General features: G+C 55.6%; 1 protein-coding gene across 1 annotated transcript in view; it reads left to right on the forward strand.

Moving 5' to 3' along the window:
- Window positions 1–22,956, forward strand: part of LOC102250817 (anoctamin-1) — a 77,500-nt gene that overhangs the window by 560 nt on the left and 53,984 nt on the right. Inside the window, exons 2-8 of the mRNA XM_014538232.1 lie at window positions 8,221–8,319; window positions 8,999–9,150; window positions 11,514–11,568; window positions 14,521–14,572; window positions 17,407–17,472; window positions 17,957–18,012; window positions 22,316–22,357. Coding sequence (XP_014393718.1) covers window positions 8,221–8,319; window positions 8,999–9,150; window positions 11,514–11,568; window positions 14,521–14,572; window positions 17,407–17,472; window positions 17,957–18,012; window positions 22,316–22,357 — 522 coding nt within the window. The remainder of the gene's footprint in view (window positions 1–8,220; window positions 8,320–8,998; window positions 9,151–11,513; window positions 11,569–14,520; window positions 14,573–17,406; window positions 17,473–17,956; window positions 18,013–22,315; window positions 22,358–22,956) is intronic.

Here is a 22,956-nt window from a genome sequence, read left to right on the forward strand (position 1 = left end):
ATATATATATATTTTTTAAAAGTAGAAATAGAAAAAATAAAGAAAGAAATTGCTTCCAATGGCTTTGGGGAGTCCCAAACCACCCCCCTCCAGGCCACCTCTGCTCTGGGGTAGGACTGACCTTCTAGCGATGACCTTTGGGGTGGAGGCCTTTCCTGCTCTGGTCAGTTCCTTCCCTGGAAGATGTGCCCCAGTCAAGGGACGGAGGATGGAGCCCTCCTGGGAGTCTTCTGGTGGTTGGCCTTGGCCCTTCTCAGAGGCTCAGCTTCTCCAAGTTGGGAGGTCAGCCTGACTGAGCCCTGAGGGCTGGTGCTCTGAAATCCCGCAACTCGAACACTTTTCTGGACCCCCGCTCCCCGGCAAAGCCTGAGAGAGAACCTTTCTAAGGGAAAGGCTTGGTGGAGAGCAAACAGTGAACTCACCTGGCAAGCAGGGCTGCCCTGGTGGCGAGAGGCAAGCAGTGTGGAGAGAGGGCCTTTTAGCAGCCCTTGGTTTGCCGTGCTCCCCCGTCGACCCCTTAACCTCTCTGTGCACTGGGCCTGCCTTCCTCGAACACTGGGGACCGGCCCCTAGCCCGAAGAGCTGTCACTGCGAGGGTTAATGGAGAATCAGCAAAAGTCTGCACAGCACATTACGAACAGAACAAGTCATGAATGAGCAGGTTAACTTAGGAAGCTAACAGCCACCTGTGAGTGTTCAAGATAAAAGTTGATGTCGATTTGCTATTTCATCGATGAGAACCATAATCAATAGCGAATGCTTTGGGCCCAGTGATAAGAATGCTTTTGGGATTCAGTTGGGGAGCCCGTGGTGTGACGTCTGTTTCCATTGACCTCTTTCTACCCTGACCAGTCGTGGGTCTGTGTGTTTGGCATGGAGCATGCCTCTGGGTCATGTTCACCTTCGGGGGTCGGGCTGCCTGCCGGGTGCGGGTGACTTGCGCTGCAGGGATGTTGGAGTTGCAAGGGCGTGTGAGGGCCTCAGAGTGCTTTGACGATCAGGGACTTGGTCCTGACACGGTGGCAGAGTGCCTCTGTCCCTGACATTGGGCAGCAGCTGCAGACAGGTGTGCCCTGGCCTTTCCGAGTTTTGTGACTCACTTTGTCTTAGACCTGAGCTGGGGCCACTCAAAGACAGCAGTCATTTTTGATGACTTTTTGCGTTGTTCCGCCCGGCCAGCCCTACAGCAATTTGTGGAGACAATACTGCTACTATGCAGAGCTGACTTCAACATGTCGCTTTCTAACCGGAGGAACAAACGCGCCTCTCGCGGGAGCGGGCGGGCAGAGCCGGGATCTTGGGCTCAGTGTGGTGTGTGCTAGTCTGTATCCGTGGTCGGCAAACTGCGGCTCGAGAGCCACATGCGGCTCTTTGGCCCCTTGAGTGTGGCTCTTCCTAAGCCTTAGGAGTACCATAATTAAGTTAATAACAATGTACCTACCTATATAGTTTAAGTTTAAAAAATTTGGCTCTCAAAAGAAATTTCAATCGTTGTACTGTTGATATTTGGCTCTGTTGACTAATGAGTTTGCCGACCACTGGTCTATATACCCAGGGGTTTGCTGTTGCTGCCATTCTTTCCTCACTACAACTATGAAATCTCACGCCTAAAAGGGCCCACGAGGTCTGGTGACTCACACTGACCCTGGCCCAATCCCAGACCCTCTACCTGTCCTTTGTTCAACTGCTTAGGCCTCAGTTTCCCCATGTGTCAAATGGAGATAAGCCTGGTGTTTATATCACTGGGCTGTCGTGAGTAAAGTGCAAAGTGCTTAACTCCAAGTCTGGCACGTGACAAATTCGTACTGAACGCTAATAATATTTCATCAGATACTCCTGTTCCTGGAGAAGTGGGAACAGCAGTGCCCGCAAAGGAGGAGAGAAAAGAGCCATACTTTTTAAAATAACTTTGTGACAAGCAAACATAAAGACGTTGGTTACTGTCACCAATAAAAGATCTAGTTTTCCCAATAAGGGGCCCAAAAATGTCATTGATAATTTGGCTCTGTGGCCGAAAGAGGCCTTTCAGCCACCAATTGGGCCATTTTAAAATGAAAATGCTGTGGTGGTGGAGACTAGACGGTCCGAGTTTTCAAAGCGGCTGACCTTGAGTGTGGACCGTCTCCCGGTGGAGCCTCTCCATGGTGAGCCGTGCTTTACGAGGGCTGCTGTCATTTGCAGCTCTCACCTGAGACCAGAACCTGTTCAAAGGCCGCTTGGGCTCAGGCAGCATTGAGTTGTGTGCGGCCCCCGCCAGTGCGATTAGCAGACAGCCGCTGTTGTGTGTTTCAGGGGGAAAGACACCTTGTCCATGAATCAGTCCCCCTGGTGCGCTCCGAGGACAAGGCCTGAGAGGCTTCATAGTGTGGGAAATGCGATAGCCTCTGAAAGACCCCAGGTGTGCAGTCGTACCCAATTTGAAGCGAAATTTGGTGCCTATGTGCACTTTTGGGGGGAGAAAAGTCCATGGAATCCATTGGATCCGCAAATACTCAGTGACACCCAAAGAGAAGGGACCATTGCATTGAGCAGGTTTCTCACCCTCGGCGGCACTGCTGGCATCTCATATTTAGCAGCATCTCTGGCTCTCTCTGGCCAGTAGCACCCCCAAGTCACGCAACACAGAATGTCCCCAGACATGGCTAAATGTCCCTGGGGGCTAATATTGAGAGGCTCAGCTTTCAAGTGTTAACGTAAAAAAAACATTCAAACCTGTGAAGAATTTTTTTTTTGTGAGTTTATTTGAGTCAAACTGTCAACATATGACGGGAAGCAGAACCTCGAGGAGTTGAGATAATGCTCCGGAGAATGGCAGGTTACATCTGTATTTATACATTGCAATCAAAGGAAGGGGCATAGGTGGGTTACATGAAATCCATTGGTGATAGACTAGAGAGGCAGGAGAAAGTAGGGAGGGGGGACCCCTGGGATTGGATAAAAGGTTAAATGGTAGACACATACTTAGGTGGGTGCAGGAACAATTAACATAACAATGAAGGGATCTGTGGTACGGGCACATTAATTAGGTTGTGCCCCAGGGAGTCCAGAAAAAGGGAAGTTACAAGTTACCCAGACATTTCAAGGGTATGTTATGATAGATGCAAAAAGACAGATAGGCTCAGTCAAGGTAAAGGTTGACCTTGTCAGTGAAGATACCGGCCTAGGACGTAACTGCCCACCATAACTGCTTTTAATGAAAGCTTAATTTCAGACCATCCTTTGTGGTTACTTTAAGTCTCTGAGTTTGCAAGACTGCCATGCAGGCCTCCCCTGAGCTTGTCAGGTTAGCATGTGGCCCCTTTCGTCCACAAAAGTCTAGGGGAGGGAGGGACAAGAAACAGGACAGCTAAACAAGGCCTCCTGGGTGCGTTGGCAGCCCCCCTGAGCTGTCTGCTGGCCCAGTCTCCCCTGGCCATGTCCAGGCAGTCCCGTGGAGGTCACCAGCAGCACAGACGTGACCTGCCTTTGTTCCCGGAGGGGCCAGCAGGCATGCTGTTCTGTGCTTTGAGTCAGGGGGTCTGTTGAGGTAAAGACATTCCTGATGACGTGGAAGACTGGCCTGGCTCGGGGCGCAGTGGGGGCCGGTTCTTAGGGACACGCAATGGTTATTCTCCTGGGGCGACCATAACAAACTGGGGGGCTTAAAACAATCCAGATTTATTCTCTCCCAGTTCAGGAGGCCAGGAGTCTGCGGTCGAGGTGTGGGCAGGGCCCCACTCCCTCCCAAGGCTCCAGGGGAGGCTCCTTCCTCCCTCTTCCAGCTTCTGGGGCTCCAGGCCTCCCTTGGCCCCTGTCTTTGTACGACCTCTGTGCGACCTTCTTATAAGGTCACTGGTCCTGCATTGAGAGCCCACACTAATCCAGTATGACTTCCTCTTGACTGGGTTACATCTGCAAAGACCCTCTTTCCAAACAGGATCCCATTCAGTCACCGATACGGAGGGTTAGGACATGGACGTCTCTTTTTGGAGACACCATCCACCAGCACAGCAGCTGAGACTGTGCCCTGGAGTAGTGGCCCCCGGAGTGGGTGGCTCACGCAGGGGTACGAGCAGCGGGCAAGGGAGGTGCGGTGCTGGGTGGGGGCAGAGCAGGTAGATGGTCTGAGATGGGCCCAGCCATGGTGTCAGGGCCCAGGATATGCACAGAACCACCCCCCGTGGTCCTGTCGGAATGCGGCTCTGATGCAGGTGTGTGTGGCGGGGGCGGGGGGGGAACGGGACTGAGTTTCTGACCAGCTCCCAGGGCGTGGGGAGGCCGCTGCCCCCGACCACACTCTGAGGCATGAGGAGCGTGCAGGCCTTCTTCTCCATGTGCCCACAGAGGCATCCTCAGAGAAGGGCCCCAGAGTCCACGCCCCGATCCCATGTTGGCACCCAGAGGTAGCCCCGACAGAGCCCCCAGCACCCATGATAGGAAATGACAGGAAGAAAAAGCGCCGTGGAGGCAGGAGGCCCCGCGTTCCTTCTGAAGGAAAGCGCCCTCTATCCCTCCCTCCGACAGCAGAGGGGTCAGCGTCCAGGATCCCATTAAATGGACGAGAGCAGTTTGTGGCCAGCGTGCTTCCTCTCAACTGAAACCCATCAGCATCTTCCAAGTCCAGCCTCAAAGCCTGCCGGACATTATTTATGTCCGGGGTCATCGCCGAGAAGGCCACACACTGCTATCCGCTGTGTGTGCCGGGGGCGCCGAGGCCCACACTGCCCTGAGGTTGAACCTGACCTCGGCTCTGGCAGCACAGTGAGGGCCTCGGACATCAGAGCCCTGGGAAGTCTGTCCGCCTTCACACTGCCGTCCAGGGTTCAGCCGTGCGCCCGGCTGTCTGGCTCGGGTTCCTCCCGTGGAGCCCGTGTGGTCCCTCAGCGACATCTGTGTCCCATCCTCGTTACTGGGGATGTTCCTTTTGAGAAACAAATGAGGGAGAACAGAGGCAGCTTCCAGACCAAGCTTCGGGCACGGGATGCATCGTGGGCTGGCGAAAATGAGGGCTCGGAGCCCCCGACACGGGTTCAGACCACCTCAGCCGCTTCCTGGCTGATCGGTCTCAGGCAAGGGGCTTCCCCTCCTGGACCTCAGTTTCCCAATCTGCGAAATGGAGGTGATGGTGCTTCCTTCCTCAGGGAGTGGGCTGAGAGAGTTACTCCTCGCCCCCACCCCGGGCACAGGTGCCCTGCTCATGGTCACAGGGGGCTTCAGCTCCTGCCTTTCTTTCTGCCTGTCGGGAACCAGGAGGCAAATCTTGGGGGGAAGGGTCTCCCTGCAGATGGAGACACCACCAAGTGACAGGGCTGGGGGCCGGGTTGGTCTGCCATGGTCATGGCCACAGGGCGGGGACGTGTTTCCTGCAGTTTCCAGCTAAGGCCTGGAGGGCATGGGCAGGTGTCCCAGGTGGTTCTGGGGCTTGGCTGACGGTAATGACCAGCTGGGCCCTCAGCACTGGCGGGGGTGAGGGCGGCCCCTCCCCTGTGGCATTGAGGAACTTGAGGTCTAATCCCAACATCTCGATACATAAGAACAAAGGAGCGGCAAACATTTTGGGGGGGGGGGGACTTGTCCATTTGGAAGCAAACCCTAACCCACCCATGTGAGCTCCCTAACCCCGCCGTGAGTAGGTGGTCCAGGAATTGATCCCTTTACAGATGGAAAGAAAGGAACTGAGGCTCTGAGAGGTGAACCCAGGAAACTGACCCCACAGGGCCTGGGTCCCAGAGGGCTGGTCCTGTCCTGAAGCAGTCATTTCTCATTCATAATTCCACCAGGATACGTTCGTGTCTTGGGCACTAAAGGTTTTATGTCTTTTGAGTCTTTCTGCTGAGGCTCTTACACCCCCACCTGAGTTCCTTCGGCCTGTCTTGGTTTGTGAGCCTATCTCTTAAAGTGTATCCTGGACATTCTTTTTAAAGCCGAGTCTTTAAAAGCCCTCAAAGATGTTTGCACAGCCCTGCCCAGGTCCCAGGTGGGTTGTGATACAATCTGTGCCTTTCTGGCTGCAGCTGTCGACATCCTCCTGTGTCCCGGGCCCTGGAGTGCCAGAGCCAGCTCTTTCTGGCTCATTGGGAACCTGCCAGCCGGTTGCCAACCCTTCGGTAGTTTGCACTAGGCCATAATGGGAGTATTTACACCATGGAAATGGGCAGAAGCTACAACTACAGACCAGGGATAGGGGTTGTGTTTTCTCTCTGGAGAGCCAGGTTACCAGCATCAACCTGCTCTACCCTGCATGTCTGTCTTCCTTTCTCTGGCTGAGTATTTTCAAACGTGTCTGTGGAGTGTTTGATTCTCTTGGTGACACTCTATTTCAGGAAGTTCTCTTGGGTTCATTTCCAAGTTGGCTGTGTCGGGTTTTAGTCGTTTCCTGTCCTTGGCAGATCCTTTCTGATTTATCATCCATCTAACCCTTTCAGAACCCAAGACCCAGGGCTCACACCTGGGTGTACACGAGCGTCTCTTGCCAGTGTCTTCATTTAGTTGGGGGCCCAGTCAGAGCCCTGACTCTGTCTCCTCCTGGAGCCCCCACTCCACAGCTCTGGCCCTGGCCAATCCGTGGCCTCCAAACTCCCCAGCACGAGGGGCCTGAGTCGGGACGGGTCTCACCGCTCTGGGGCCTCTGGCTGTTGGAAAAGGACCCGGCGTCTCACAGTGTCTTCCCACCATGGTGGGCTGCGGGCAGGCTGGGCACCGCGTTTTAAAACATCCCGTGTGTGTTCTTGCCGAGCTGGTCCCATGACCCCTTTCCCAAGTCCGCCAGATGTTTCCCTGGGAGCGACCCGTTGCTCGCGTAAACAAAGAAGCGTGTTTTCCCAGGGAGGCGGCCGCGCACCAGCTCCTTGACCACCTCGGGAGAAATCTCCATGGACTCGGGAGGATGTATTTTGGGTCTGCGTGCGGATGAGCAGTGCACAGAAATAAACTTGGTCTGTAGCAGGAGGAGACGGGCTCTGCCGCACGTGGGTATCCACGGTCGTTTCTGGCTGCTCGGGGGTGCCCACGGGTCACCAGGGCCAGCCTCTCAGTGCCCTCCTGGGCCTCCAGGTCTGGGAAGCTGCTTTAGCTTCTTGGCAACGGAGTCCACATAGCGGGCATGGTCTCAGCTGCCTCTCGGCCAGGGAGAGGGAGTCCGGAGCAGAGGCAACAGCCCCTCATTCTCTGACCTCTCCTGCAAGCCATGGATGAGGGGCCTCCCCCTGACTGTGAAGCAATCCCGTGCTGCCCAGATTTGCAGATGAGCATACGGGGGCTCAGAGAGGTTGCCTGACTTGCTGGAGACCCCAGAGGGGCAGGGTAGGACTCCCACCCAGGCCACCTGATCCCAAGGCCTCTAAGTCCCATGGCCTCGCCCGGTGCCCACCTGACCTGAGTCCCCAGCCCTGGGCCGCTGAGTCAGGGCTCCAGGCTCCCGGCTGGCACGCCTCCGAGCCCTTGCCTATCGGGAGGGTCCCTGGGCCTGAGCGCCCTGGTTCTGGCTGTGTCTGTGAAGCAGCCCCAGCGCTAGCTTCTGGCCGGTGCTTCTCTGCAACTTCCCTGATGGCCGAGCTTGACGACCCTGGGAGCACAGCCCCAGGGGGCTTGGGCTGTAGCTTTGTGACGAGTGTAGCTGTGATCTCTGGACCCTGCAAATGTGACTTTATTTGGAAGCAGGGTCTTTGCAAATATGTAAGGAGTTAAGGATCTTTGGGCAGCATCCTCTGAATTTAGGGTAGGCCCCAAGTCCCATGACAGGTGTCCTTGGAAGAGAAAGGAGGGAGATTTGAAGCAGAGACACACAGAGGGGAGGAGGCCATGTGAAGACAGAGGCAGAGACGGGGGTGATGGGGTCAACAAGCCCAGGAAAACCTGGCGCCCCAAAAGCTGGGGGAGGCAGGAAGGACCCTCCCCTGGAGCTTCCAGAGGGAGCACGGCCCTGGATCTGGTTTTGTGCTGTAAAGGGGCCTCTTTCGTGGTATGGCCGGCTGCTCTGGGGGCCTGTGGCTCACCCGCTGGTGTTGGAGCCTGGACCCTCCCTCCAGGCCCTCCTGGCTCTCTGCTCCCTGAGACCTGGCCTCCCGAGCTCCCTGCGCCACCTGCAAGGAGGGGACTCGGAGCCCTGTCTCGAGGGGCACGAGGGGTGACGGGCGAAAGGGGCCGGTGTGGCAGCTCCTGACAGGCTGTCACGGGGCCCGGAGGTGAGAATGGCCTCCGCCGTGTCCGCCCGCGCGAACTGAGACGCCTCTCCTCCTGCAGACTAAGATCCACGGCGTCGGGTTTGTGAAGATCCACGCGCCCTGGAACGTGCTGTGCAGAGAGGCGGAGTTTCTGAAACTGAAGATGCCGACCAAGAAGGTTAGTGGGGACGTGTCTGCTCCGAGGCAGGTCTCCGGCCACAGGGCCCGCAGACTCCGCCGGCAGATGCTGGCAGGAGGCTCCGTCTGCGTTGCTGCAAAAGCCAGAGAGCTCCGTGCCTCTGGCGAGACCCAGCCCACACCCCGGAGGTGGCTCAGGCAGGGAGCCGTGGGCGTGCTGGGAAGTGAATGCAGTTGAACTTCCCGCGCAGGGGTTTCTCGCTCGCTCACCGCTCACCGTGTCTCAGCTAGTTCATCAGACTCATTTTAGTTGCATTTCCTGGCTGGCTGGGATTTTGCTTTCTAATCTCCGAAAACGGTGCAGCTCAGACCCCGTCGGAGGGTGGTACGCTCCTGAAGCTCAGCTGGGCATCAGGGTTTCTCCGGGGAGAGGACAGCGAGGGCCGGTGGTGCGGGGAGTAAGTTATCCAGGTGTCTCAAACTCACCCCTTTTGAAACTAAAGTTCGGGGAAGTTTCTGGAATGGATTGTAACTGCTCTCTCGGCCGGTCTTGCCTGAAACCGCGGGCTTCCCAGATTTATCTGGAACCCAGACGTGGAGAGGGGCACCCTGGCGGGTCCCAGCATGCGTTCCCAGGAGGGGCCGCCTCAGGGGGGTGGGAATAGAGCCCTGGGCTCCGGGCTCAGCAGATGACGGTGCCCCGCCCCGTCTCACCGCAGATGTATCACATCAATGAGATGCGGGGCCTCCTGAAAAAGATCAACTCGGTGCTCCAGAAGATCACGGACCCCATCCAGCCCCGGGTGGCGGAGCACAGAGCCCAGACCATGAAGAGACTCTCCTACCCCTTCTCCAGGGAGAAGCAGCACCTGTGAGTGGGCCCAGCCCCTCCCTGGGCGCCCTGCTGGGTGGTCACGTCCCTGTCATCGTCCATAACGTGAGAAATGCAGGTTGTGGGACAAACTCCCCCAAAGAAGTGGGGATGGCAGCCTCTGGTGCCTCTTCTCATGGCGCTCAGAGTCCTTGGGGCCCTAAAAATGCTCCCTAAGGTCACTGTTAACTGAGGAACTAAGGGGGCAAAGAACTTGCCATTCTGACAGGGACACTGGCAAGGGCACAAGTGAAGGCAGGTGTGGGCCTCGGATCACAGCCCCAAAGCAGTGTCTGGGCGCCCTCCCTCCCTCCTGCCTGGCTCCATCCCTCTTAGGATGCATCCCCTGAGAGGGGCTGCTGAGCGGCCTCCTGCAGGCTGCGGAGCTGGGAAGCAGGAACTGAAAAGCGGCCCCAGCTGGAGTCCTGAGGCCCCAGGGACTCAGCAGCCAGTGGGGTTGCCTGGCAGTGCAGTATCTGTTCCCGAGCCTTCCCGCCTCCCTGCCTCCCTGACCCCTCGGGGCAGTGGGGCGTAGCCACCTGGGGCGGTGGTGGCTGCAAGGCCTTCTTGGGCCCTCACTGGGCAGAGCTGAAGTGCGGGCAGTGGTGGGAATAAGTAGCTTGGGCTCTGGGAACGCAGTGGGACTTTGATGGCAAGCTGAGGGGGGGAGGGGTCCCAGACACCGCTGCTCTCACGGGCATGGAGACCTGTGCCTCACTCAGAACTGGGGCTTCTGCCTGGCAAATGCAAATGCGTTAGTCACAGCACAGTGGTCCCGGGCCCCAGTCCGCCTGTTTCCCCAGGACAAGGGATAAGGAATAAGTGGCTCGGCCCAGCTTCTTCCACCAGCTTCCAGACAGAGAGCTCCGGGGCCTTAGAGGCAGGCCAGGACCCCAGGCCCAGCCTCCCTCGCTCTGCCCTGGCCGACTCCCTCGCACCCTGCCAGCCCAGGCTCACCGCCAGGCTCCCCCCAGCCGCCCTCCCAGCCCTACCTTGCAGAGTGGGTCACCTACCCCACCGATGTCCCTGTGCACTCCGAAGAGTTAGGCAACCTCAAGGTGGCCCAAGACCTCAGAACCAAACCCATTTGAGAGTTAAAGGGAGATTATCTTATGCAGAAAGCACGCTGGTGGAATGATACCATCCCCGCCCCCAGCAGTGTTGAGGCAGAGACCACAACTGCCCACCAAGACCGTCCTCAAAAGGGTGTATAATTGGACAGCCAAGGGGTCGGGGCTGCCTGTCACTACTTGAGCCAATTAAGCAGAGACAGGGTTGAATCATATATGAGCATTTATTCCAATAATTTTGGCAGCATGGGAGAGTAGCAGGTCATCCACAAACATCTGCACTCCCTCTCCCCATAAGCCAACTGCTTATATAGGGTAGAAGGGCAAAGATTACGTTGGAAAGTAGGAATTACAGGCACGGGGAAGTTGGCAAGGTATAATCGTTACAGGCAATAGGGGCTGGGGGTTGCAAAGGATGGGTGCCTCTGGGACTAGATTATTTTGGCCTCGAGGTTGTAAATCTTTCCATGCTAACAGGCAGTTCTTTGGAGGGGAGGACGGACTGCATTCTGATGGTAGCTCCCATGTCCCAGGGCGTGCACCCCCCAACCAGGTTAGAAGGTGCTTTCTCTAATCAGAACAGAACCATCACGGTTAACAGAGCACGATGAATATTTCTTACTAGTGGCCTGGTGCACGAAATTCGTGCACATTAAAAAGGAATTAATTAGCGGAAATATTTTAATATTGCTATTTGCCCTTTCTCTATAATAGAAGTGTCAGAGATTAAAGAAAATTAGTAAAATGTAGATGAAAATCTCCCTCCTGTCAGAGTCTGGGGCGCGCCGCGGGACCTAGAGTCAAGTCCCCACCCACCACCCACAGGCGCTTCAAAAACACAGGAGACCCAGACCCGGTTGGCCCCGCCCCCGTCAAGCCCCTCCAGGCGGGGGGCACAGCCTCAGATCCCCCAGCCCGGTGGTAGGTGGGGGTTGCAGCCTCAGGTCCCTGCTGTTCGGTTGTGATGTTACCACGTCCCGGCTAATTTGCATATCCCTCTATTACATAGATAGGTAACTGTAGCTGGTCCCCAATATTCTATCTCTGCCCCTAACAGAAGCAGGGTCTTCCGAGGGGACGTCTGAGCATGCTTGCCTCTGGGGTCACTTCCGACCCCTGAGGGTCTCCCATCCTCTTGGAGAGAAGGTGGGGGAGGGGAGGGATAAACTGTTCCAAGTGCCCAGGATCTGGTCACACCTGGGCTGTGGACAGTTCTCCCAGTTCCACAGCTGATGCTCATGGGGACAGCGTGGTTCTCAGACTCCGGCAAACTGTGTCTTATTATTTCAACAGATTTGACCTGTCTGACAAGGATTCCTTTTTCGATAGCAAAACCCGAAGCACAATAGTAAGTATCACATGCGCACGTGGGTATCGCCAGCTCCCCAGCAAGGTGGCCCCAGGGAGAGGGAGGATAATTTCATTTCAGAGAAACTCCTCGGGGTGGAAGTGCCTCTAATTGTCTGTGACAGAAATAATTAGGGTAATAAAACCTAGAGAGCTTGGAGGGGCCCAGAGGATGGCCCAGCCCAGGGGGGGGGGGGGGGGGGGGCAGCAGGAAAGAGGGAGAGAGATTCCAGACCCTGGGGTGATTTCTGGGTGGTCTGGTCTTGCTATTCCCAGCACAGCTCCCTGGGCCCTAAGAGGAAGCTGCAGGTTCCTAACTGTGGGGCCCAGGCCCAGAGGTTGCCCAGGCAGCGGCCAGGCAGGAGTGATGGGCAGTGGCCCGCAGAGCCGGGTGGGTTGGGGTAGATATCTGAGGTTTTGCCAGATGAGCAAACCGAGGTTTGAAATCTGACCAGGCCACCCTGCCCTATTCAAGGTACAGTATTGGTTTAATGTTTATCCATTGGCTGCCAACTTGTCCGCCAGCCAAGCTGGGCCCTGCGTGGCTCAGGACCCAACTTTTATCTAAACAAGAAATTAACCTCGAAGCCCAGCCACAGCCAAGCCTCCGCTGCTGCCCTCTCCTCCCCGCCCCAAAAAAAAAATGGACCTTGAGCAGATAACTACCAGGCCAGAGACAGTGCCATCGGTCACATGGACGTGGGGGGCTGCTGCCGAGGCCTGGACAGGGAGATCGGGGTCCTGTCCCCCCCACCGGTCCCTCCTGGCCTCATGACTTTGGGAGTCACGGAGCCTGCATGCGAACCACGGCGATCCTGGCTTCCTGCTCAAAAGGCAGCGGGGGCCTCCTCCGGGGGTCACCTGGACGCAGAGCCAGGAACAGAGGCTATGATTTTTATTGTTAACCGTGTTACTGATTAGTTTTAGCAATTAAATCCCATAATTATAAATGAGGGGGGACTCTTTTACCCGGCATAGCTTGGGGCTGACCTGTGTCCAGAGGGAACCCCTCTCTCTGGGATGCCCACTGCTTGGGCGAATCCCCAGTTCTCACCTCAATGGTTCCCCTTTCCTACCCCAGGACGGGACAGGAGAGAGTGGCCAGCGGTGTTCACTGAGCCACGTGCCCGTGTTCCATTACGTATGTGCTCCCCAACTTTTCACATTATCCCCGGAGCACAGGGCAGGTGCACATTTGTAAATTCACTCTTGCTATTATGGAAGGGAGGAATACGTGAATCTAAAGTTTTAGTTCTCATACATTGGGGATCAGTCCATGACCCCCAAATCACAGAAAGCAATTTTGATAGGGCAGTAAGTATAAACTGAACCGTCCATCAGTCCATTTACCTGTGGGGCGGGGTCACTCTCTCCCAGAGACCCTGGAGGCCAGTTTGTAAACTGCCTGTGCTCTGGATTCAAAACGTTGGCGATTCAAAACGTTGCCCTTGGTTAGTCAGCTCCATGGTCTTTGAGTCCCAACAGTATTTGGCATTGGTGTGAGGTCATTGTAGGCAGGTAGGAGTCGGGAACAGCAGGGAAAGAGCCAATGTGCTGGTCTTGGGATTTGGATTTAGACCTTCAGCCTTGGGCAGTAGGAAGCCATAGAAGGTTGTGGAGCAAGGTTTAAGGTGAGGTCAGATCTGTCCTACAAAGATCACTGCCCGTGGCCGGCTGAGGGAGAACAGATGGAAAGTGCAGGCAGATTCATGGCGGTGGTTGTGAATGTGGCTGTGACGGCAGGTGGGTGGGAGGAGGCAGTTCTGGGAGAATCAGCGTGGTCAGAAAGAGGCCACCGATTAGATTTGGGGAATGACGAGAGGGAGTCACCTGAGTAGGCCATCATTCATTCATTCGTTCATTCGTTCGGTGGGCAGTTATGGAGCACCTGGTGTGTACCCAACACTGGTGGGCGGAGAAGCAACAGGGCAGGTGGTGAAATGCACTCCAGGACAAGACAGAAGTTAGAAGGCAGAGCGGCGGGAATGGCAGGTGCGCTGTGGCCTGTTTGTTTAGGTCCCTCTCATTTAGATCTCAGGACAAGCGCTTCTGGCAGAAGGAGCAGCCAGGGTGGAGGCCCTAGGCTATGGGAGAGGGTTTGGTGAGTCCGAGGAGCAGCCAGGAGGCTGGGGTTACTGGAACAGACAGGATGGGAAGAGAAGGTCAGACAGGTGGTCCTGGGGGGCCACGGCAAGGCTGTTGGTCTTGCCCAAGTGAGTGGGATCGTGGAAGGTTGCGAGGGGGATGGGTGTGCTCTGCCCCGTATGTCTATGGTGCAAGGTCCCTTCTTTTCATCCCATTTTGCAGATGGGGAAACTGAGGCACAGGGTGGTGAGGTAGGTGCCCAAGGTCACACAGCTACAAGTGGTAGAGCCTGGACTCAGACCCAGGCAGGCAGACTCCCCTGTCAGGGCTCCTGAGGCCACCAGGCAAAATGTTTTGTTAGCAAATGGGGCACGGAGGGGCGTGCGATGGGAGCCTTTTGGGGGGGTGGGGGTGGAGGGGCTTCTGCCAGCACCCTGAGCTCTGCTGCCTCCTGACAGCAGAATGGAATCCTGAGATCTGCCCACTAGGGGTTTCTGGAACTTTCCTGGCTACACCAAGAGTTGCCCTATTAGCCGGATGCTTACGTCTCTGAATTGTAACTCACCTCATAGCCAGGGGGACAGTAACCCATGATGCAGGGCCCACGGGACAACCCCTAACCCTGACACTAGCACAACACGGAGTCGGCGCTTCGAGAAGGAAAGTAAAAGATGGGACCCCTTCGAAACGCACTGACTTATCCCTGAGAACATCAAAACCCCAACACTGTTGACCGAGCATCCGCAGAAAAGTCCCCGGAGAGGAGGTCATCACGCTCGACCGCATCCCTCCTCGGCAATCACACGGCGGCCTCTGCGTGCCGTTGCAGCCCGAGTAACTGTCCACCGCCTTCTTGTCTCCTCACTAGGTCTATGAAATTCTGAAAAGAACAACGTGTACCAAAGCCAAGTACAGCATGGGTAAGGACATTTCTGGGGCTTGACATCAGCGCTGGTTTCCCAGTGGTAATCTCGCCTCGGCATCATCTCCGTGGGGGGCGGGCAGGCTTGGGAGTTGTTAGAGGGTTTTGATTTAAGCCCGTGTGACAGTCTCAGAAAGGAGAGCCGTTCCGGGACCGGAACCGCGGGGCAGTTTTACGGCCCGCACTTCTCAGCACCAAAGTCTCCTCTTTGGCTTGAGGCATTTGCGAGGTGGTAAATCCTGGCTGCTGGACGCTGTAGGGTGACCAGGTGTCTTAACCCTCACAGTCCAGCAAGAAGTAGTTAGGGTTCCAGCCGGGGTGATGGCCCACAGCAGCCCCTCCAGGCCGATGCAGCCCCATACCAGGCCGATGCAACCTCACACCAGGCCTTGCCGGAAAGTGCTCCCCTCACCACATGCCCTGATTCTGGAACCTGCCGCACAACCACCCGAGCTGGGCTCCTCGGGGACCAGTGTCCAGAGCCTTACCAATAAAGCATGTGGACGGGCACCACCCCGCCGCCGGTCCCTTGCCCACAGCTGCAGGCTGAGCTTGCTAATCTGGAACATTCAGAGCAAAGGAATGCCTTTTCTAGCCGATTCTCCTTCTTCCCGAGCTGTGGTAGGCCCTGCCGGGGGCGGTGCCCACGCTGCAGTTTATCACGCTGGACAAGCACCTGAGGTTGTGAGGCTGTGGCGAGGGCCGCAGGGTGGGTCTTGTAGGAGCCGGGGTCTGTGCACCCAGGAGTGAGAGTCCTTGCCGCCTGCTCCCACGGAAGGAAGGACGCCCTGGGAGGGGGTGGGAGAGTGGGAGGAGTAAAATGCTCGGCAGGTGATGGTCCTGGACAAGTCCAGGACTCGGGGTGAGGATGAACCCTACAGGGTTAGACAGGCTGTGTGTCCTCTGGCCAGTAGGACCGATGGCCAGTCACAGGGACACGCTTCCAGGCCTGAAATCTCTAAGCCCATGTCCTAGTCAGAGGGAGTGGGGCCTCAGCCAGGGGTCAGGAAGAACCCAAGACAACTGTCCCCACAGGCCTGGCCACCGTCAATAGAGCGAGAGCCTCCACAATGGCCCAGTGGACAGTTTTTAGCAGGGAGGAGTAGAGCAGGGGGGAGTAGAGTAGGAGGGAGTAAAAAAAGCAGAGCCGTGGAGGAACAGAGGGGGGAACAGAGCGGGGGGGCGGGAACAGAGCAGGGGGTAATAGAACAGGGAGGAAGCATGGATCTAGCACCCCAGTACTTCTGGGAGCTCAGGCTGCCTGTGGGGCCCCTTCCCTAGGAAGCTGCTGATAGCCAGGGGGCTGGGGCCTCCGGGTGCAGGTGCTCCCTGGGGGTGGGCGTGCTGAGTGTTCCTGCTATTTCTCTGGCAGGCCTGGTGTCAGAGCATATCGATGTGGGAGGGCACCTACTCTGCACCCCCATTTCACATGGGCGCCTTGTCTGAAAGCCCTACTGGCCTCCAGATTATTCATTCAGCACCTGAGGAGTCTGTCACCCGCCAGGCCCCTCCAGGTGCTCCCTGCCCCCAGGGGTCTGTGTTCTGGGAGAGGGAAATAGTAAATCATCAGATGCACCAGGTCCTAAACTTGCCGTTGCAGGGGGTGGGGAGGCCTGGGGGTGGGTGGGGATGAGAAGCAGTGGTCAGAGAAGGCCCAAACCTGAAGGAAGGCAGCTCCGTGGTAAGAGGGTCCTAGGAACAGTGAGGAGCCAGTGACCTGGACCACACCCCACACCCTTTTCTTTTCTTTGTTTATAATACATTTTTACTGCTTTCAGAGAGGAAGGGAAAGGGAGAAATTGAAACATCAATGATGAGAGAGAATCATTCATCAGCTGCCTCCCGCACACCTACTACTGGGGATCGAGCCCACAAGCTGGGCATCAAGCCCACAACCTGGTCATGTGCCCTGACTGGGAATCGAACCGTGAACTCCCGGTTCATAGTTCGATGCTCAACCACTGAGCCATGCTGGCTGGGCCCCGGGTCCATTTCTTCTTGCAGGCGAACTCACTTGTGTGTGATTTCAGCCATGTGCTCCCGCCTCTCTCTGGTCTGGATTGCCCAGCGCCCTCAGGTGACCTAACCATTCCAGATCACTAATGGTAGACACAGTTTTTTGTTTGTTTTCGGTTTTTTTAAAATATATTTTTTCATTGATTTTTTACAGAGAGGAAGGGAGAGAGATAGAGAGTTAGAAACATCGATGAGAGAGAAACATCGATCAGCTGCCTCCTGCACATCTCCTACTGGGGATGTGCCTGCAACCCAGGTACATGCCCTTGACCGGAATCGAACCCGGGACCTTTCAGTCCGCAGGCCGACGCTCTATCCACTGAGCCAAACCGGTTTCGGCAGTGGACACAGTTTTTAAGCAGATTTCCAGAAGCCCCCTTTCCGGCACTCTCACAGCAGTGGAGAGTGAGCCGGCCAGGCCAGTGCAAAACCTAACCCACGTATTCCCTAGAACGCCTCTTGGGCCAGGCAGGTGGTTCTGTGACCAGCAAGGGGCTTCATGGAAACCCCTCAACAGCACTGAATCCCAAAAATGTGTGTGTGGACCAAGACCAGAGTCCCAGGACCTGATCCCCACGCACAGCCAGCCTCTCTCACAGCACTGTCTTCCAGGGCGGGGCGCCCTGATCCACAGGAAGTGCAGGTGTGGCTCTTGTTACAATGCACTCCGTGCAGGGCCTGGGGTCTGCAAATAAGGGCCTGACTTTCATCCCACTGCCCCAGGGGGCACCGGGCCACAGGGTGCTCTCTCCCCCAAACGCAGCTTCGATGCTTTCAGGCCCTTTTGCGTGTAACTAATAGCCGATGTGTAAACAGGGCAAGGAGAGGGAAGAAAGAAGGACTCTGCCCTTTTAAGTAAAAGGCGAAAGTGTGGTAAATACGGTAAGTGCCTCTGCCCTCCGTGCCGGGCCGCAGGCCTCCTCCTTGGCTTTTCCAATCAACCTAAAATCTAATTCCAAATTGTATGTGTGTTTCTGACACCATCAATTTTCCTTCCCATCCATATTTTTCTTGTGATTCAGCTTTTCTAACCACTCGAAATCATCCTTCCGATCTGCAGGCTTGCCCTCGAGCAGGCGGGGTCGTTGGTGAATTGCCGGTTTGGGGTTCCTCCTTCCTTCCAGACGTAACTTCCTCTCGGGGTTTCCTGGGTGTCTTCCTGATTCTGCCAATCGAGCATGTGTGTGTCATCGGGTCGCACCTGGGGAGGACGCCCCAGGAAGGTGGCTGGGCTCTGCAGCCAGGTGTGGTTCGCTCTGTGAAAACTCTCCGTGGTTGCGACAGTCCCGGGACAGCTCTGTCGGGACGCGGAGCAGCAGGGGACACGCCTGGTCCATAATCCTCTCTCTCTGCCTTTATTTTTAAGGCATCACCAGCCTGCTGGCCAATGGCGTCTACTCGGCTGCCTACCCTCTGCACGATGTAAGTGACCTTGACAACAGGGTTTATCTCTGCGTCATTTGCCTTCCAGAATCCCCACGGGCCCGCACACCCCCTGGAGCTCTAATTATCCTGCGGTCTCGGCTTCCTGCTTTGGCTCGCCCTGAAATGTCAGCTGGGCACAGGCCTTCCCTGTTCCCCCGAGTGGGGACCGAGGAGTTACAGGGCCATCTTTTCTTGAAGAGCAAATCCACCAGACACGGTGGTGGCAGGGCTTCTGCCCCAGCCTTATCTGAACCTCGGCCAGCTGTCCAGGACCTGTCTCCCCTGGCTGGTCTCCGCCCTGCCCAACCCCCGGGTTCTGGCAGAGTGGCCAGGGCTCGGCCTGTTTCTATCTCTGCAGAGCGAGTGGCCAGCTTCCTGAGCTGAATCTCCAAATCCCACTGGGATCCCCCTGACAAATATAGCCCGTGGCCTCGGCCCGAGTTGTCTTGGCTCCGGGGCGGAGAGAGCGAGATGATTCCTCCTCATTGTCTCTATGGAAACGGTCTAGAGTTCAGAGGGGCACTGGGAATGGGCCGTGAGGCCTGAGCAGTGTGGGAATCCCGGACAGAGGATCTCGAACTTTCCAAATGTGCGTTACTGCCACGGCGAGGAGCCAAGAAGCCGGAGAGGACAGGCCTGGGGGGCCAGGGACTCAGACGCTGGCCCTGCTCACTCCTCTTCGGCTACAGTGGAAATAGCCCCTTTGTTGTCTCTGAGCCTCAGTGTCCCCACCTGCCAGTTGGGAATAATGCCCGCCTTGTCCCGTTGCCAGGGCCAGTGGGGGTGTCAGAGGGAGGGGTTTCAGCTGCAGTGGACTGGACAAACGGAGGGTGTAGAGCAGTGATGGCGAACCTTTTGAGCTCGGCGTGTCAGCATTTTAAAAAACCCTAACTTAACTCTGGTGCCGTGTCACATATGGAAATTTTTTGATATTTGCAACCATAGTAAAACAAAGACTTATATTTTTGATATTTATTTTATATATTTAAATGCCATTCAACAAAGAAAAATCAACCAAAAAAATGAGTTCGCATGTCACCTTTGACACGCGTGTCATAGATTCGCCATCACTGGTATAGAGCAGCAGAAGGCCGACCCCTGAAACACTGACCTGCTACCCCTGCCCTCACCACTCACTGTAGGGATTTGAGGTCAACTGGCTTCCCCACCTTTTTTAAAAATATATATTTTTTATTGACTTTTTAGAAAGAGGAAGGAAGAGGGAGAGAGAGATAGAAACATCAATGAGAGAGAAACATTGATCGTATGCCTCCTGCACACAGCCCCTACTGGGGATGGAGCTGGCGACCCAGGCATGTGCCCTGACGGGGAATCAAACCATGACCCCCTGGGCCAGCTTTCCCATCTTTGTGCCTTCGTGCATGCTGTTCCCTCTGCCTGTCATGCTTTTCCCGCCACCTCTGCCTGGACAACACCTCTCCCCTCCCAGGGCAGACGAAGCATCACATTGGCCCACGCCTGCCTTGTTCCCTTCCCCAGCTCCGTGATCTCTCCCTGCCTCCTCAGGGCCTCTGATGCTCCGGTCCCAGTAAGACACCGCTTTGGGCGGCCATTCACTGTGCGTGTATCTCATGAAAACCCGATGCTGGCACCTAGTGGTGCTCAATCAATGTGGTGTTGACATGGGCTGGACCAAGTCAAGTTGCCTCGGTGAGCCATGTTGCTGGATGAAAGTTTCCAGGGCAGGGCCCAGAGCCCCGCAGATCCCACCATCGCTTCCGCCTCCTCCCACAGAGCCAGGGGTCCAGAGGGGCCTCGCTCACCCACCCGCCATGCGCTCAGGCTCGGTGTTCAGTCCCACCGGCACCAGGAGTGTAGCCCTCTCCATCACCCACGTGGCCTTTGAGCTGAGGACTCCTGGCAAGGGTCAGGGACACAGAAGCGGAAATGTTTCAGATTCCCTGCCTGTTTTAAGTCAGACCTTTAAGTCTTGAAAGGGAAAGGGGAGAAATCAACTTTTCTGAGCACCTACTATGTGCAAAGAACTGTATTTAGTAGGAGCTTTACCTTATTCAATTCAGTGGAGACAGGGGGACTAGAGAGGTTTAGTAACTTGCCCAAGGTCACACAGCCTCTGGGGAGAGCTAGAGCCGGAAGCCAGCCCTCTGACCCGAGGCTATGCCTCCATCCCCTAGTGGACCACCACCTCATTTTTCCCTGGGCACCAAATGCAACCCCCCCCCCCCAATCACTGCCACATTTGTCCAGCAATCGAGTCTGTCTGCAGTGTAAGCAAACTGTTCCCACTTTACGGATGGGGAAACTGAGGCTGGGGTTGCTGGGAAAGACAGCCAAGAGGAAGTGGAGCCTGGAGCCTAGATCCTCTGGTTCCACTTCCAGGCTTCTTTCCAGCCAGGTTATGGACTTGGGGTGTCTTGAGGGAATACGGAGTTTTATATCCGTGAATTTCCCATACAGTTGAAGGACACCCACCTCCTTCAGTACCAAAGCTGGTGTTCAGACATTGCTGTGAGCGGGGCCACGTGCACCCCATGCTCTTAAACAGAGAATACTGCCCACAGTGAAGGCGCAGTCTCCTTGGTTGGCACAGGCTCTTCGCACATGCTGTGTAGTCCTAGCTCTTTTCAACCCTTTTCATCTCATGCACACATAACCTAGTTACTAAAATTCTACGGCAATCTGGTAAAAAAAAACAACAACAACATATATAGATACCATTTTGATTCATTCACACGGGAGAGTTACTGTGTTGGCCATTATCATTTTTTATTTGACAGTCTAAGGCAGTGGTTCTCAACCTTCCTAATGCCGCGACCCTTTAATACAGTTCCTCATGTTGTGGTGACCCCCAATTTCATTGTTACAAATTGAACATAATTAAAGCATAGTGATTAATCACAAAAACAATATGTAATTATATATGTGTTTTTCAATGGTCTTAGGCGACCCCTGTGAAAGGGTCGTTTGACCCCCCAAAGGGTCTCGACCCACAGGTTGAGAACCGCTGGTCTAAGAGAAAAGAGGTCAGTGCGCCTGACTAAATAGTCAGGTATTACATGTTTAAAAATTCTTGTGGCGCACCGGGTGGAAATCGCTGCCTGAGCTCTGAATTTTTCATCACCCGTCTCACCACCACTAAGGTGTTCGATGTCTCTGCTTGCTGCCCTCCGTGCATGCCCGCAGCATTGCCACCCCTTCCAGTGCCTGGCTCACTGTGTTCGTTTGTTCATTCATTCATTCATTTATTCAGCAAGATCACCTGTCAGCAAGGTGTGGGGTGCCAACCAGAGGACACCTGCCGAAATGGGGTGTGCTCTGAGCGAGACCCCCAGGGGGTCTCTGTAATCAGTGTGTCAGCCACAGAGAACGGATTTTGACATTTCAGCTGGCCACTCGGCTTCCTTCCTGGTTGGCATCTCCCCGCCTTGAGGTCACCAGCTAACTGACCTCTGGATAGATGCGGTACTGTGGGGCCCAGGTGGCTGACTCCACCATGAGAAGAAAGACAGGGCAGGGGAGAGTCCTTTAAGACTCTCAGAGCATCCCCCTTCCAGGACCAGGGTGGCGGGTTGCTTGCCGGGTGGCCTAGTCCTCCTCACCTGGAGGGGGCTGGTGGTGGAACGGGCAGTGGGCACGCCTCCAAGGGGCTTCAGAGCTTTATCTGTCGGGCAGTTCTCAGGACCAGCCTCACCAGGCCCTCACTGAGCCCCTCACTTGTGGCTCCTGCTTAGTCAAAGCTGGTGCATGGGACTCACTTTTGACTTTTAGACCCTCCTCTTCCATTGCACTTGGAGACGGGATCTGAGTCCCGGGTTGGATCAAATTCAGCCTTCTGTCCTCAGGAAAATCAATGCGCCTCAATGTTTCCATCTGTAAAATGGGAGATTTGGACTCACTGATCTGTACGTGCCGTTACCATATCATTTATCGTCCCTCCTGGGACAATCAAGAGTGACAGGGGCCCCACCTGGACGGGGCACTGGGGCCGAGACACTGGGGCCATCCTGCAGAGTGGAAGGTGTGTTCACCCTGTTGATAGATTCTCCAGCCCCAGAAGGCACCTCCAGGGACCTGGCCACAGTCCTTTCTCGGACTTCGCCTCTGGGTCAGGTGGAGGGCAGGGCACGCGGGACACACGGAGTGATTTGTATCACGGAGGGAGGCCTGGTCCACCTCCTGCTCTGGGTGAAGTCTCATCCTAGGGTGATCTTAACCAGGTCAGTGCGTGTTTGTGGAGTCTATTTAGAAACATTAGGAATGGAAATTACTTGAGAGTGCCCTTGGGTGGTAAGAACATCCCTTTTCTCTTTTCCAACAGGGAGAGTATGAAGGTGAGGACGTGGAGTTCAATGACAGAAAAGTAAGTGGACGCGAGGGAGAGAAGGGGCTCCGGCCGGGTCTGGAGGGGCCCCTGGGCCTCGGGAGGGTCAGGGCGGGTTGCTCCATGGGCATCTGTGGTGACAGGGCTTCCGCTCCCACAGTTGAGGGAGAACGTCGGTGAACTCCATTTGGTTGGTTTCTCCTTCTGATGCTCAGAAACGCCGGTGGCAGGTTATCTGTGCTGCTCAGATGCTGCCCGGACCGGGCCGGGGTAAACCTGTGTCTTAACCGGGATATGCAACCTCCGCCGTCCCTGCTGACATTCAGCCTATCCTGCCCTGCTCCGGGCAGATGAGTGTGGGAACCGCTGTGGCCAGCTGCATAGAGAGCCCCCAGCACCCTGGGGAAACTTGCTGGATGGTATTCAACCCAGTGTTTCTCAAACTTACTTGACCTGGAACCCTTTCTCTTTTTTTATCTTTAATTTCTTTATTGGTTAAGGTATTACAAATGTGTCCTCATCCCCCCATTAACCCCCAACCTCCCCTCCCCGACCACCACTCATGCTCTCATCCCCCTGTTGTCTGTGTCCATTGGTTTGGCTTATATGCATGCATACAAGTCCTTTGGTTGATCTCT

This window comes from Myotis brandtii, unplaced genomic scaffold (genome assembly GCF_000412655.1).
Source record: "Myotis brandtii unplaced genomic scaffold, ASM41265v1 scaffold187, whole genome shotgun sequence".
Classification (NCBI taxonomy): Eukaryota; Metazoa; Chordata; class Mammalia; order Chiroptera; family Vespertilionidae; genus Myotis; species Myotis brandtii.